This window comes from Cupressus sempervirens, chromosome 2 (genome assembly GCF_028749045.1).
Source record: "Cupressus sempervirens isolate cs-2001-9-10 chromosome 2, ASM2874904v1, whole genome shotgun sequence".
NCBI lineage: Eukaryota > Viridiplantae > Streptophyta > Pinopsida > Cupressales > Cupressaceae > Cupressus > Cupressus sempervirens.
The window spans coordinates 573811184-573825995 of NC_143119.1; the positions used below are offsets into that span (position 1 = coordinate 573811184).

The 14812-nt window shown below is 36.3% G+C and overlaps 1 protein-coding gene across 2 annotated transcripts in view; it reads right to left on the reverse strand.

Annotated features, from left to right (window-relative positions):
• The window catches only part of LOC149574732 (uncharacterized), a 169433-nt gene that overhangs the window by 92595 nt on the left and 62026 nt on the right, over positions 1-14812 (reverse strand). For both annotated transcript variants that reach the window (XM_089814549.1, XM_089814550.1), the window contains 5 exons: positions 14175-14524; positions 13955-14060; positions 13384-13854; positions 13204-13289; positions 12919-13043 (listed from right to left, as the gene is read on the reverse strand). In XM_089814549.1, coding sequence (XP_089670675.1) covers positions 12919-13043; positions 13204-13289; positions 13384-13722 — 550 coding nt within the window. In that variant the 5' untranslated portion in view covers positions 13723-13854; positions 13955-14060; positions 14175-14524. The remainder of the gene's footprint in view (positions 1-12918; positions 13044-13203; positions 13290-13383; positions 13855-13954; positions 14061-14174; positions 14525-14812) is intronic.

Sequence of the window (14812 nt, forward strand, 5' to 3'; positions counted from 1 at the left end):
AGATCCATGAATTTAACATGGTATCAGAGCTTAGTTCCTTCATGGGAAGCTTAACTACTTGAAGGTAGATCCATTCAAATTCATTGGGTTTAATCTGAGGTTTCTAAAGATTGTTGTGACTACTTGTATTCTTTCTACTGTGGATGAGAAGCTATTGCTTGATGAAGAAATTGGCAATTCAAGAGATTGTCATTGTGTGGGACTACAATGATATTCTGAGCTATAGATTGATAATAATTATCTTTCAAAGTTGGGAAGTCAACATTGTAGATTTCAGGCATTGCACATCCCTGATAAAGATGCATAAGTAATATTATTTTCAACTTTTCAGCATGCAAAGACCCTATATTTGGACGTGATTTACCTGGCTTCTTGGATGCTGCATTGTTGGATGATTGGAGGGCAATTAAACCCTGCTAACAAGACTGCAATTTGGAGTTATAACTGGCCATTACAACTTGCGGTGTGTTCCTTCAATACGACAACTAGTTGTTTGCCTGAAACATCATTATTAGTGTCATCCAGCTTTGTTATTTGAACCTACGATTGCTTGGTATCAAGAATCGCCATCACTACAGACCTGCATTTAAAGAGAATAGTTGTCTGTGCATTGGTGTGGGAAGTAAATGAGAGACTCCTGCTAGAAATCGTGCAACATTACTCAGATAATCAAGAACCTTTAGATCATATTGAGGCAGACTTCATTTTGTTTGCTGATCTTTCTTGACATTCTAGGTTGAATTGAGTGCAAGTACATTCATAGCAGCGTCAGTGGGCATCCTGGTTCTAGTGTGAGCATTATCTAATACCAGCGTCAATATTATTGAGGCACGTGGGTGGAATTCTTTGGAACTGTGGCTGTGTTTGGAGTATAGATCCATCACCAGAAGCTATGTAATAATGGAATATGTTTGAGACAAGATTGAAAACGGCAAATGAAAGAAAGGAATATAGGGAGATATACATTTTTTTTTAAAAGTTATTAATCAGAGATGGTCATGATCAAAAATGGTTATGTGCTTGCCAGTCTGGACAAATTCACATCTGCGTGCATACAAGGCCACCGTTAGAGGATATGAATGGTCATACCTTTTGCAAGGAAGCAGCATTGGGATATGAAAACATGGAATATGTAGTGATTATCTGCAAATTTAATCAACACTTCTATACTCCAGCTGTAACACATCAAATGAAAACAAAGAACAAGAGATGACTCATATTAACTTGTCATGTAACGATTTTATCAAGGGTGGCGATTATATTAAGGAAAGTCACCTCCTTACATATCTGCGATTACTTTAATGTGAGAGATCATCAATTTTTGTTTAGAATATAGATTGGATAACACCAAACTTCCCGAATGTTAGATGGTTGAATTGACACATGGACAAGAAAGTGTCATCATGTATAAAGCGCTTGAATCCCACGTGGATAAAACGACAAGGAATACAAAAATAGATCAAATTAGCAGGGCATAGCAATTTAGCAATGGCAATGTCATGTGGATCAAAGTCTGCATTGCTATTTCTAAAGAATTGGATTGATTGTGCTTTATTCTTGGAATCAGGACAATGATATGAGGAGATAATATCAGACTACGAACAAATCAAAGAAAAACTACTCCCAGTTGGCAACGTATGTGGCAAACATCTACCGTTGCATTTCCATCAAGGAAACTATTGAATGCTATATATCGGGCTAAACTAGCAAAGAGGAGAACCACTTTCGATATGTGAAATGGTGAGACTTGTGGGAATGGTCTCATTTAATCGACACCCATAGCAAAACCAACAAAACATAACCAGATTAAGAGGATGATTGAAGATAAGTGGTAATGCAAATGATTAATTGACGTACCGGGTTGATTGATGAATTCCATTCTATGATCAGTAGTATATGGAATTGTTTGTCAGTTCCTGGTAATTGCTTAGGCATTCTTCCAGAAGGGGAGATGACATCAAGTTAGAAAGTTTTCTTGGCACCCGTCAAGACTCAAAATCAGAGAGCATCTATTCTTTTTAATCATAAGATATGGAGACATTTGGTGAATTTACAGTGAGTAAGCCAAATGCTGCTCTATTGAAAGGAAACTCCCATTCAAAATAAGTTTGATCCACTATAAAAGGGAGCCTTGGAATAAGAACCAATGATTCTATCATCTTAGACAAACTCAATTATCTTGTTTGAGAGGGAGTTCATCATTGAAGATAACTCATGGAGAGAATCACTAATGAGATGCACATGGATAAAGATTATGTAATGAACCTAGATTAATATGTTTTTCTCTATCAAAAATATATTATGTTTTAAGTTCAAATATTTACAAAATTGATATAATCAATTTACTTCTTTAATGGTACTATTTTGAATTGTTTCAATTAAATGGCATACAAGTTGTAATAAATATTAAATCCATAATCTCCAAGTCTCATATAAACATTCACATTATAAATATATTATTATACACTAAGCTTTCCATGTATATTAATCTTATTATTACAAATACTATCTATGTTCAATTAAGTATCATTTGATTATTATAAACACTCTTTGAAAGAATCCCTAATCAATTAATTATTATTAATTTTGACACTTACATATGATTACAAAACACTTACTGAATAAACATAATGCAATGCACTGAATTATACAAATAAGAAAAGTTAAACAAACTATAAAGACACGACTTTACATACGTAACTATCCAACGATATATACATACCCATTATTAGGGTTAGGTCACGGTAACAGGGAAGCCGTGGAATACAGCATATGCAACCAAGTTAAAAAGTAAGGGAAGTAATATCGAGCTACATTTACTCTCTACTCGACGTACAAAATATCTTCTTCGACCACTGATCACGCACCGCAAATCCACACTGTAACGTGGACTGATAACCTGCAAGCTTTTCTTATCAGGTACGATGCCGAACTGCTCATAATAACACATTACAAAGTTTGCAAATACATATCGCCGATGGATTTTGTTATTATAAATAATTGTAATTGAACCGCACGTACTATCAATCGATGATTTGTGTATCACGTAAGCTTAATTAAATACAAAGCTTCTCATCAATTTAAATTGGTGACAATAATCCATGAATATACATGGAATGCAATCGGATCAATATATATATATATATATATATTCAAACATATAACACAATATATATATATATATGTGTGTGTGTGTGTGTGTGTGTGTGTGTGTGTGTGTGTGTGTATACATACACCCAATGATAAATATTTCAAATAGTAATAATGCGTAAATAATCATGATAATAAAGAGACATCGTTACATTATACTTAACAACAACCTTAAGGATTATCATTGAAATGCATTTCAACTAGAGCTCAGGAAGTTTGGCTCTCATCTGAATTATGACATCTGAAGATAGGGAGTTGGTGGAGGGAGAGGCGGAGTAAATTCGAGCACCTGACGGTATCCTCCAGGGAACCGCTTGTAGCTTGTTTCACGCACCCTCTGCACCGTCAATCTACTATCTCGAGATGGTCATAAGCAGAAGAGAGAAGATTGCCTGGCGCTATAGGGTGAAACTTCCCAACCAAATTAAATTGATTAAATTGTAATGCTCAACTCCTCAAACTTTGAATAACAATAAGGATCTAAGGCGTGTTTAATTTGAATGACGTCCTAACTTATACTAAATTTTTAATATCAGGTCAAAGAATTAAAAAGGGGTCATTGCAGATTACATCATGAGACTACAGATCATTTTACTAAAGGCATTTCTGATCTTCCCTCAAGTCCAAGAGGGAGTGCTAATAATTGTGGACTTAGAAAAGATGCATTCTATAAAATCTTATGACTATTTAGATTATGGTTCTCTTATAGAGGAGGGAATAAAGTGACATCATGTTGTGACACTAAGATCATGGATATTAGCATGGTACACCTTCCTGACAAAAGGAGAAGCCAAATGATCTGCAATGGTGAATCTTGACTCAGAGGGAGTAGACCATGCTTTATTGATTCCCGAGTAATAAAGAATTTGTAGCAGAGAATCATAAGTATCATCTTATAAGAAGGTTATATGTCAAAGAGAGTACCTAGAAGATCGAGTTGACTCCCCAAGATCTAGGTCATACAAACTCAGACTGAGTGTACCATGTCAAGATGGTGTATACTCATAAAGTACAAACACTTTCATCAAGGTTATGATGGAAAGATAAATATCTATTGTACTTGAGTTCTTCTTTTACCTTATGTCTATAATATCTTTCATGTGTATTTTTAATAAAAAGAGTATATGCCTTGATTTTTTGAAAAATGTTCCTGTAGGAAAGAATTTTTGGATTTGGAGGGAGTCTGACATCTCATCAAGGCAACCTTGAATAAGGAGCTCAGCAAATTTGATATCCAGTAGGAGTCTGGAAAATCTAAAGTGAGCAACCATCTGATGGGCCTACCTTTCTAAACATCATGGTGTGGAAGCATTTCTCAGCAAACAGTCTTGCAACATCAGTTTGCAGTAATAGAAAAAAATCTTCTAGCACGAATTTGCAATGATAGCAAATGATCATATGGTGTTTTAAATCAATAGAGGACTACTGGCAAATCTTGAAAAGATTCAAGATTGTGTTGTGAAAGAGACATTTCGATGTCTATGAATCACAACTTGGATAAACAGAGAATTTAATTATTCTCTAGACTTTATCCTTAAGTACTGGAAATTAGAAAGCAGGTATTCTTATCAAACCTTTTTGAGAGTGATCATCTAAAGGAAAGATTTGCGTATGATTGAATTGTTTTTATGATAATTTATATTATTGTCAGGATATTGACTGTTATGGGGCTTCACCATTTGTGTTTGTTATTTAAGAGGTGACAATCTCTGAAATAATGAACACTTGTATAAAGACATTATAAGAGGTGACAATCTCTGAGATAATGTTTTGACCAATAGAGAACTACTAGTAGATTTGGATGAGTTTAAGATCATGTTGCGATGGAGGCATTTCTATTTCTATAATCACAACTTCGATAAAGGAAGAATTTAATTATTCGCCGGATTTTATCCAGTGTATTGGCAGATCTTAATTCAGGATCATGTTGTGTGCCTATGAGTCACAACTTGGATAAAGGAAGAATTTAATTATTCTCTAGATTTTATCCAATGTAAGGCATTCTAGTAATGGATTGCTGGTAGAATCTAGATCTTGGACGAAATCAAGATCATGTTGTGACAGTGACATTTTTTAAAACTCCAGACGTTACAACTTGGGTATAGGGAGAATTTAATTATTCTCTAGTCTTTATTCTGAGTATTGCATTCTATACAATGTTGTTATCACAAGTTCAAGTAATACTTCATATCACAAGCCTTGTCAAACACTTTGTGTTACAAGCCTAGATGATTTGATAGTTTGTATTACGAACGATGCTTAGTGATTTGAACACAAGCTCCGGTGATAACTTATATTACAAAATTTGTAATATGATGTGTTTTCAGGTATCATTTGTCTAATGATACATCATGCTTGAAATTTAGAAAGGTATCTCTATTGATGTTGCTAGATATGTTTCTATCACTTAGCTTAACAAGTTAAGAGAGAGTGTTAATTCCTTGTAACTTTGACAAGACAAGTGTTCTGATTTTCAGATCAGTCTGATCTAGATGCATGAGTTCCCTTTGACTTGGTCACTAGAACATATTGTCCCCTTTAGACAGATCGGCATTTTCCTTGTGGCTTTTATAAGCCTTCTTATTTACTAATGTGGTTGGTTAGTTACTAACTATTATTAACTCTTGGAATGGGCACCAATCTTGAGGAAACAATTATGTTGTTAAATAGGCCAACCTAGAGAGGGACATGTCCATTCAATGAACATGCCCCTTGAGTTAGGTATAAGGGAGGGCTAGATTGCAGATTAGAAGATACACCAAAATCAATTAGTCTACTCTTCTAGCAATCTGCCCAAATAGGACCATCTATAGGAGTGTAAACAATTGACCAAGATCCATGAATTTAACAATTTAATGATATTTATAATTATATTATATTTGCAAACTAACTTTTACAACAGAAGAAATTGATGTAATATCTATTTATTTTATATATAATAGTTTTTAATTATTGAAATTCCTGTACATATTTAGAACTTTGTCCAAAGAAATAATTAATTAATAAAAAGTTATATAAGTCCAATTTCATTATGCCTTGTTAAGATTTGAGAAAGCATGAAAATTAAGAAGCTGAAGTGCTCTGTTGTGGCAAAAAATAGGGATCCAGTATTGCCAAATACATCAGATTGTTATTCAAATATATCTTCTTTTTTAAAATATTTTTTTTTTGTATTATTTTTTTTAAACTTTGAAGTGAACATAATATTATTAATCTTAGCAATTCAAGTATTAAGATTTCGACTTAAAAATAAGCAAAATAAGCCACATAATTCTGGGGTGATCTTTTATCTTTTATATTATTAAATGTATGTAGAGTCTAGACAGTCATTTTCCTGGTCAAAAGTATCGTGTAGCAAACAACGGACGGCAGACGACATCAGATAAACTGTGGGAAAATTTAAAACAGTGATTAGGGAAAAACAATGATTAGGCAAACACTGATTCACCATAAACATCTATGACAAACCGCCTTTTGATGTTCTTTTCTTTCTTAAATTCCATTCCTGGAGCCCCTTTTTTCGGTGGTCATAACATTTTTTTTTAAATTCATATACTGTGAGACATTACAGCCACCGGAGAGCATTCTCACAAAAAATAGCCTATCGGCTAATTATACATTTTCAAGAATCAAGGTACAAAATTAAGCCACATTCAAAAAAAAAGCATTAAAGCAAATCTTCAAATTAAGTCAAAGTAAGTATACAAAATCACAATGACCAGGATTTTGATGTCACTAAGATTGGACATCTTGGTGCAATTTTTGGTCAAAGTAAGTAGTTCTCCCATCAATGAGCTCATCATCATGAAGATCAGCAAGTGTCTTAGCCCACCACTTAGGCCGGAGAGGAGAATGACCAACAGTAGTACTAGGAGATGCTTGATCAGCAGGATCCTGATCAGAAGAATCTGGATCAAACTCAGGTAAAGCATCTTCAAAACGAGGTGATCCTGCAAGAGAAGCCGGAGGTGGTTGTACAGGTATCACTGGCAGGACTGGAGCTGTAGGAGCTACTGGAGCCCTCCCATCAGGTGGACCTAATGGAAGCCGAACTCCCAAATCATGAACCTGCATAGGCTGGTCTGCTGGATCAGGAACAGGAGAAACAGGCATGAATGGTCCTCGCTGCTCATCAAAGACTACATCGCGGCTGTATATGAGACGAGATGTCTCAACATCAATAAGGCGGTAGGCTTTGTGAAGACTGCTATATCCAACAAGCATCAGTTTCTGACTCTTGGCATCCAACTTGGTGCATGAAGCATCAGGGATCCAAACAAAAGCAAGAGAGCCAAAAACCTTCAGGTGACTGATTCTGGGCTTGCGACCTGACCAGGCCTCTTCCGGAGTTTTACCTTTGACCACCACTGTGGGTGACCGGTTCAACAAATAAACTGTAGTGTTAACTGCTTCTGCCCAAAAACGCTTCGGAACATGTCTGTGTTCGAGCATGGAACGAGCCATCTCGGTGATTGTCCTGTTCCGACGTTCAACTACACTGTTCTGTTGTGGCGTGTGGGGTGTGGTGAACTAGCGTTGGATGCCATGTGTATCCAAGAAGCTGGAGAAAACATTAGAACAAAATTCCCCCCCATTGTCTGATCTAAGAGTAATAATAGATTTCTCAGACTCTTTTTCAACTAAGGGTTTAAACTTCTGAAATACAATAAATGCATCGGATTTCTTTTTAAGGAAATACACCCACATTTTTCTACTGAAATCATCTACAAACAACAGAAAATACTTGTACCCAAGAACAGAAGGAGTGGCCATAGGGCCGCAGATATCAGCATGAACAAGCTGAAGTACTTGAGAAGCTCGCCAAGAATCGCCACTGGGGAAAGGTGTGCGATGTTGCTTCCCAGCCTGACATGCGTCACAAACTCCAAGGTGTTGGGTTTGAATCTCTGGCAAACCAAGAACAAGCTCATCCCGAGCAAGTTGTGAGAGATAATGCACATTTAAGTGCCCATATCGCTGATGCCAAAGTGTGCTGATGGAAGATCGCCGAGCAGCCATAGCTAAGTCCTGAGAATCACCAGAATCAGTAAGTCTGAAAAGACCATGATCCTCAAGACCAACTGCAATAGTAGACTTAGTCGCCCGATCAGTGATGGTGCACTGATGTGAACTGAAGGTGACTGCCAAGTGTGGAGAATGTCGCAGCAACTGACTGACCGAGAGTAGATTTAGTTCCATCCCTGGAACGTAGTACACATCAAGGAATATGAGCTTCCTCCCAACAGACTGAATTTGAATGTTGCCTTTACCAACAACCGTGTACTCTTCTCCACCACCAAAGATAACAGAATCTGAATAAGGCTAGTAGTCAGTAAACCAGTCTCTGCGGTGAGTGAAATGTCGAGAGGCACCTGAATCAATGTACCAGGCAGATGACTATACATGATCTGCAGGTCTTTTAGCCATGAAGGCATAAAAGGCAGATTCCACCTGCTCAGTGTGCTCTGCACTGTTCACTTTGGGTTGCGAACCTGATTGCTTAGACTGGGCAGCTAAGCGTTTCCGACATGCAACCTTCATGTGACCATACTTGTGGCAATAGTTGCATTGAATGTTCTTCTTTTTGGTACCATTGGATGCTGAAGCAGAAGACTTCTGCTGAGATGGTTGCTGAAACTTGCCCTTATCCTTCTGAAAGGATTTCGCAGCAAAGGCTTGCTCAGTGGAGGTGGAACTGGAGCTGCTACCGAACTGTTGTTTCCACCGATCTTGCTGAAGTAGCAGGGTGCAGAGATCAGTGAACTTTAGATCAACACCAGTAGATGTGATGTTGAGAGTCTCGATAAAATTCTCATAGGAATTTGGTAAACTCCGAAGAGTGATTACCACAATATCCTCTTCCTCCATCTTACGACCGATGGCAAGTAACTGATCACGGATTTCCTGAATCCGATTCAGGTGTGCCTGGAGCGAGGTGCGCTCATCCATGACAATAGAAAACAGAGTGTTTTTCAGAAAGAAGGCTCTGCTCTTGTCGGAAGTCTCATGAAGACCTTTTAGATGTGTCCAGATTTCGGCCGCTGTCTTGCCGGATGGAATCTGAGAAAGCTGGTCATCAGCTACGGAGAGTTTGAGAAGCATTACTGCCTCTCGATTGTTTAGATCCCATGTATCTTGATCAGGACCCGGAGAAGTCGGACGCTACTTAACACCCAGAACAAGTTGATCGGTGTTTCGATATTCGAAGATTGCGATGATGCGCTGCTTCCAGGTTCCATAATTGCGACCATTGAATTTGGAATTATGCTCGAGCAGAATATTTGTCAGAGATGCCATGGCACGTTTTTCAATGAAAAACTATGAAAATCTATGAAGGCACGTTCTTCGAGGCAAAAATACGGAAGACCCAGAAAAATCAGAGAATGACCCAAAAGAGAGCTCGAAAAAACCAGAAGGAATCTACTGTCATTTTTTGAATCTGTTGGCTCGAAAATCGAGGCACCCAGAAAAAACGGACAACCCAGTTGAGCTCTCAAAAAACCCACCATGAATTTGCAAACAAAAAAAAATTTCGACCCCATAAATTAGGGTTTCGAAAAAAAACGGCCCTAGCTGAAAAAAGCTTGAAAAAACTTCAGATTTCTTGATGAAAAATGGTCGAATCTGCTTCCCAGAGCACGATGACAGACTGAGACGGCTAACAACATGAAGATTTGATACAGAAACATGCAGATTTTCACCCCAAAAACGTGAGTCTTCAAAAAATGGCCACGATTTCCACGCGATTTGCAGACCCGTAATTCGGGAATTTCTCCAAGCAGAAAAACCCTAGGTGGGTTTTGGAGAAATTAGCTGAAATAATTTTGGAAAAATTTAAACAAATAATTTCAAGAAGAAATTATAAATTTTTCCGAAAAAATTTAAGTATTTAGCTCTGATACCATATTACAAGGTAATTGGTAAATACTTGCTTATTATACCATATTACAAGGTAATTGGTAATAACTTGCTTATTAATAACAAAGACCAAAAGGTCAATTTATACAAAAGGAAGAGACGATGTTTCCTTAGGAAACGATCGTAAAGAATAGAAACATTCTATTCCAGAGAAAGCAAAAAACGAAAGCAAACTAAAGCTAAAGATATTTACAAGATAACCATTAACTAATAATAGACGTCTTATCTATTATTGTAATAAGTGCCCATAACTGACTTACTAATAATGGACACTCTCTCTAAGAAATTTGGAGCTCAAACTAGATACTAGAAATAACATTTGAAAGAGTTATACAAGTCCTCTACATACACTAAGCTCGTTGGCAACATCAAAATATCCCTCTAACCAAGCTGACACAAACTCACAAAGTCACCAAAAACTACACTGTTGGAGAACCTGAAACTGGGGACAATACACTCCACCATTCTCAAACATTGTTGTCCTCAAACAATGCCAATACAATGCCGCAATCATCAAACTATTCTAGATTGAAACCAAAAACTATTCCAGGATCCCAAGTAAACCTTAGAGATCTATAACACTAACCCCAAAAAACATTGTCCTGTTGGTGCCAACACAAGAGCTCTCTTTGGTAACCACCACAAAGAAGAGCATTCAAATACTACATAAGCTCAATCAATTCCTCAAGGGATTTTTGTTCTTCAAAAGATCCATTGTTTTTCAAAAGAACCAACCCGATGAACCGCATGGGTAAACCCTAGTGAAACAACTCGTGCTCCCTTAACCACAACTGTTGAACTGCAAACCATGTGATATTAAGGTTCCAAATCAATCTGAGAAGGAAAGCACCTACTTCAACCCATCGTGCACAAACCACACTCTCCTCTACTATAACTCCAAAAACAAAAACATCACCAAAACCAATATTAAAATACCCGAGGGGGTTAAAATCAATAGTACGCAATATATCCTGCCAAGGCATCTCAATGAGGACCACATCAACAAACTCACTGCCAATAATGATCTTGGGGAACGGAAAAAATCTTCTCTTCCATTAAGAACTTGTTGTGAGATCTTTGCACCATTACGCCAATAGGCATAGGGACCCCCTCTTTTTGTTTGGCTTTGGCAGCAGCTGTTCTGGTTTGCCTTAGTTTGGTGGAAGTTTTGAAAAGTCTCCAGATCTGAAAGATGAACTTGAGCAAATAAAGCATTTTGTGGAAGAGACATCAAGGACTTGAATGTAACACATCCTCTTTGAAAATCCCTTTTGATGACCATGTTTGAGGACATAAGGGCAACGTCATTTAATTACTACCCAAACAAAGCCATTGCAAACACACATTTTTAAAAGATATCATGGAGAATTACCACAAAACATTAGTGCTCAAGAACAAAAGGCAAGCATACCCCTTACAATGTGGCGGCCACGTGGAGAGATTTAGAGTCTCAGTCTACAAGCCAGTTCAATGAACTAAATCCCAAGTCAGTATAAGCCATTGTCAATTCCACATACTTTTGTTCTAAAAGAAAAAGTTTGCAGTGATTAGTGGAAGATTACAGACACTAATTTACCAAACTCACAAGCCAATAAAGCTCACGAAAACAATCAAAGACATCAGGTTCTCTTGCTAACCGGTCAAATACATAGTTTGCGACATAGTTCCAAGAATCACGGCGATTCATGCGATTCACGCGATTCGGCGATTCGATTCAAGCCAAACGATTTTTTGTGAATCGGTGAATCGAATCAGCGATAAAGGGTTTATGAAATAAGTTACTAAATTTCAAGGGTTTTTTAAATTTTCCGATTCATGGCCGATTCACGATTTGATTCGGCCTTGCCGATTTCGATCCGATTCCGATTCTTGTTACTTTGGTTTGCGAACTCTCAGAGTACACTATTTTTTTTTAATTGGGCGAGTTTTCACAAGTTTAACTTTTACAATTTTATAGACACAAAAAACCATGGACCAAAATGCCGATGCAAGTAAAATGCTAGTTAAAATGCATTTTACATGTCGTTCTTGCTATGAAACCATGCATTTTCTCTTTCAAACATGTCAGTTTTTTTAATTTAATACATTTTGTGACTGAATTTTACAAAACAAAATATGTTTCTTTATGAGAGTTTATCTTATAGTACTTTTTAAGTTGCCAAGCTTTTGTCGAGTATTCGCCAAGTTGAAAGATTTGGGCTTTCCGAGTACTCTTTTACTCCATGTCTGCAAACTATGGTCAAGAGTAACCAAGGAGGAGAACATCATTAAATACTCATAAAGGCTTCTATAACTACTTTAAGCAGCCTAAAATGTGAATGTGTTTTCCTATTGCGAAGTGACTGTCGTTTCACATAGTTAATAATGAACCAGTACAGAAATCTAGAAGATTTGATCCTAAACGGATCATGGAATTTATAGCAGTGATTATTTTAGTGGCTAATATTCACCGATTGGCTAATAATTGAAATTTGGAAATCAATGCTTTGGCTAATGGTTCAAGATTGAAGTCAACCTAAATCGTCAACTGTTTACAAAATTTTGTATTAATGTTATTTAAATAATCAAATAATTTATTGTATCTTAAATATACACTATGCAAGAAGAATAGAGATACAAGAGAATAGATCAACTGACTAAATTCATTTTTTCATCATACTAAACCTAACAAAATGTAGTTGAAGAAGCTGCTTAGACTATCATTTTTCAGTTAATTATGAACAATAGTAACTGCAACCCAAATATGGCCAAATGAATGCTAAAGCCAGCACATAAGCAAGCAGCAAATAGATATATATTTCAACTAAAAAAATTCAAAACTTTGATCTTGGAATTACAGTGATTAGTCACCTTTGTCTGTAGGATTTGTTGACAAGCCTTCCTTCTTCAGAATTGCTGTCAACTCCTGTAAAAGATATGCCTCTCGCTTGCTGTCAGACTGTTCTTTTGCTTTCTTATAAACAGTCGGAGGCACTCTGAAAAGAAAAAGAGCATAATCCTCAAATACTTTTCTTCCCCAGCTAAAGGAAAAGAGACATTTATTAAAGCTGATAGCTCAAGAAATCAAACAAATACAAGTGAACTGTTTTCACTACAAAATAAATTATCTTCTGATAAGAAAATTGAGGTAAATACGTCATTCCACAGGATCTTATGATCTTCTTCAGATTCTGTACTTGCTCACTATGCACAACTGTATTGCTCATCTTCTTCGTTTTAATCTGGTTAAGGGCATAACACTTATTATAGAAACATGAAAACAATTTTTTTAACATTTAAAAGTCAATTTCATGTTAAGTATATATTTCATCAAACCTTCTCCTCTTCGTTATCAGATGCACTGTCACTTTCATCAGATGCCTTGGTTTTTACTGGTTCTTCAATTTCATCCACACTCTCTTCTTCTTCCCTTCTTGTGGTCTCTGATTTTAGCGGCTCTGTGTCTGTGTCTTCAACTAATTTATTTTTCTTTGGTTTCTTAACTGGCTTTTTGTGTTCACTTTCTGGATCTACTTTTCTCTTTCTGCCTTTAAAAGTCGAAACACTTAAATGTTCCTTACTGATCTTTTTAGATTTACTGGCCTTCAATGTTTCTTTGTTCAGTTCCACCCCATCATTTCTTGAAATTTCAGTAGATTCCAATGAATCCTCCATTGTGTCAGATCTAGTATCTTTGACTTGATCCTCATCAGAACCAATTTTCTTTCCTTTAGGTAACTTTTTCTTCTGGCTCTTTTTGTTAATCTCTTTGACGTTAGCAGGTTCATTGGAAGGACTAGAAATTATCTGTTAAAAACAAAATCAGACATGTTGAAATGAAGAAGACTTAACTGTTTAAAGTAAGAAATGAAAATGCCAAAATGGAAAAAGTTGACGAAGAAAGTACCTCATCGACAAGCTTTGAAATAAATGCTTTATGAACATCTAGTGCTTTTGTCTCTAATTGAAGATCTTGTTCCAAAAGTCGACGAAAACTTCCTAGAGTTATAGATCTACAAAAATGCAAATCATGAATAAGTATCAATGAAACAATCCCATCACATAAATATCATATCTAATTTTACTTTTAATATGAACATTAATCACTACTTGTAAGAGAAACATACTCAATTTCAGCTCTAAGATAGGAAGCTCTCTTCAAAATTGCTTCCTTTATTACTGTTTCAGTCACTCGAGGAGATAATTCATTTTTATCATTTATCTCATTATCAACTTCGTCATGTTCTGTTTGAGATTTTTCTCTGGGATCAGTTATGTCAATATTAGATTCAGTTTTCTTTTTTCCTTTCAACAATTTATCGTCTTCATCTCTTCCTTTTCCACGTTTTCCCGATGGCACATTTTGTCCCAGAGATTCCAGACTTTTGGAGCTGTTTTCCAACTCTGAATTCTCAGCTTCGTTTTCAATTTCTTTCACATTTCCAGAAGCATCATCATCCTCTGAGCTATAGAAATTCTGTCAATCAAACAGTGATGGCCAGATTACAAAAAAGAAACTAAAGCAAGCTGTACCTAATAAATTAAACTACTAGAACATGAAGTTGGTGAGGAATCCATTCAAGTCAGCAACATCAAAGAAAATAACAAACTTGTACTCGTAAGGGGAGAAGCATTCTTCCAATTATCAAGATTTTGTAACAACGCTTATTTTACCATTTGGACCAGCAGACTAGATTTTGTACACGTTACGAGTCCTAAGTCTAGTTATACTTATTATTTGTACTATTGTAAATAATGTGCCGAC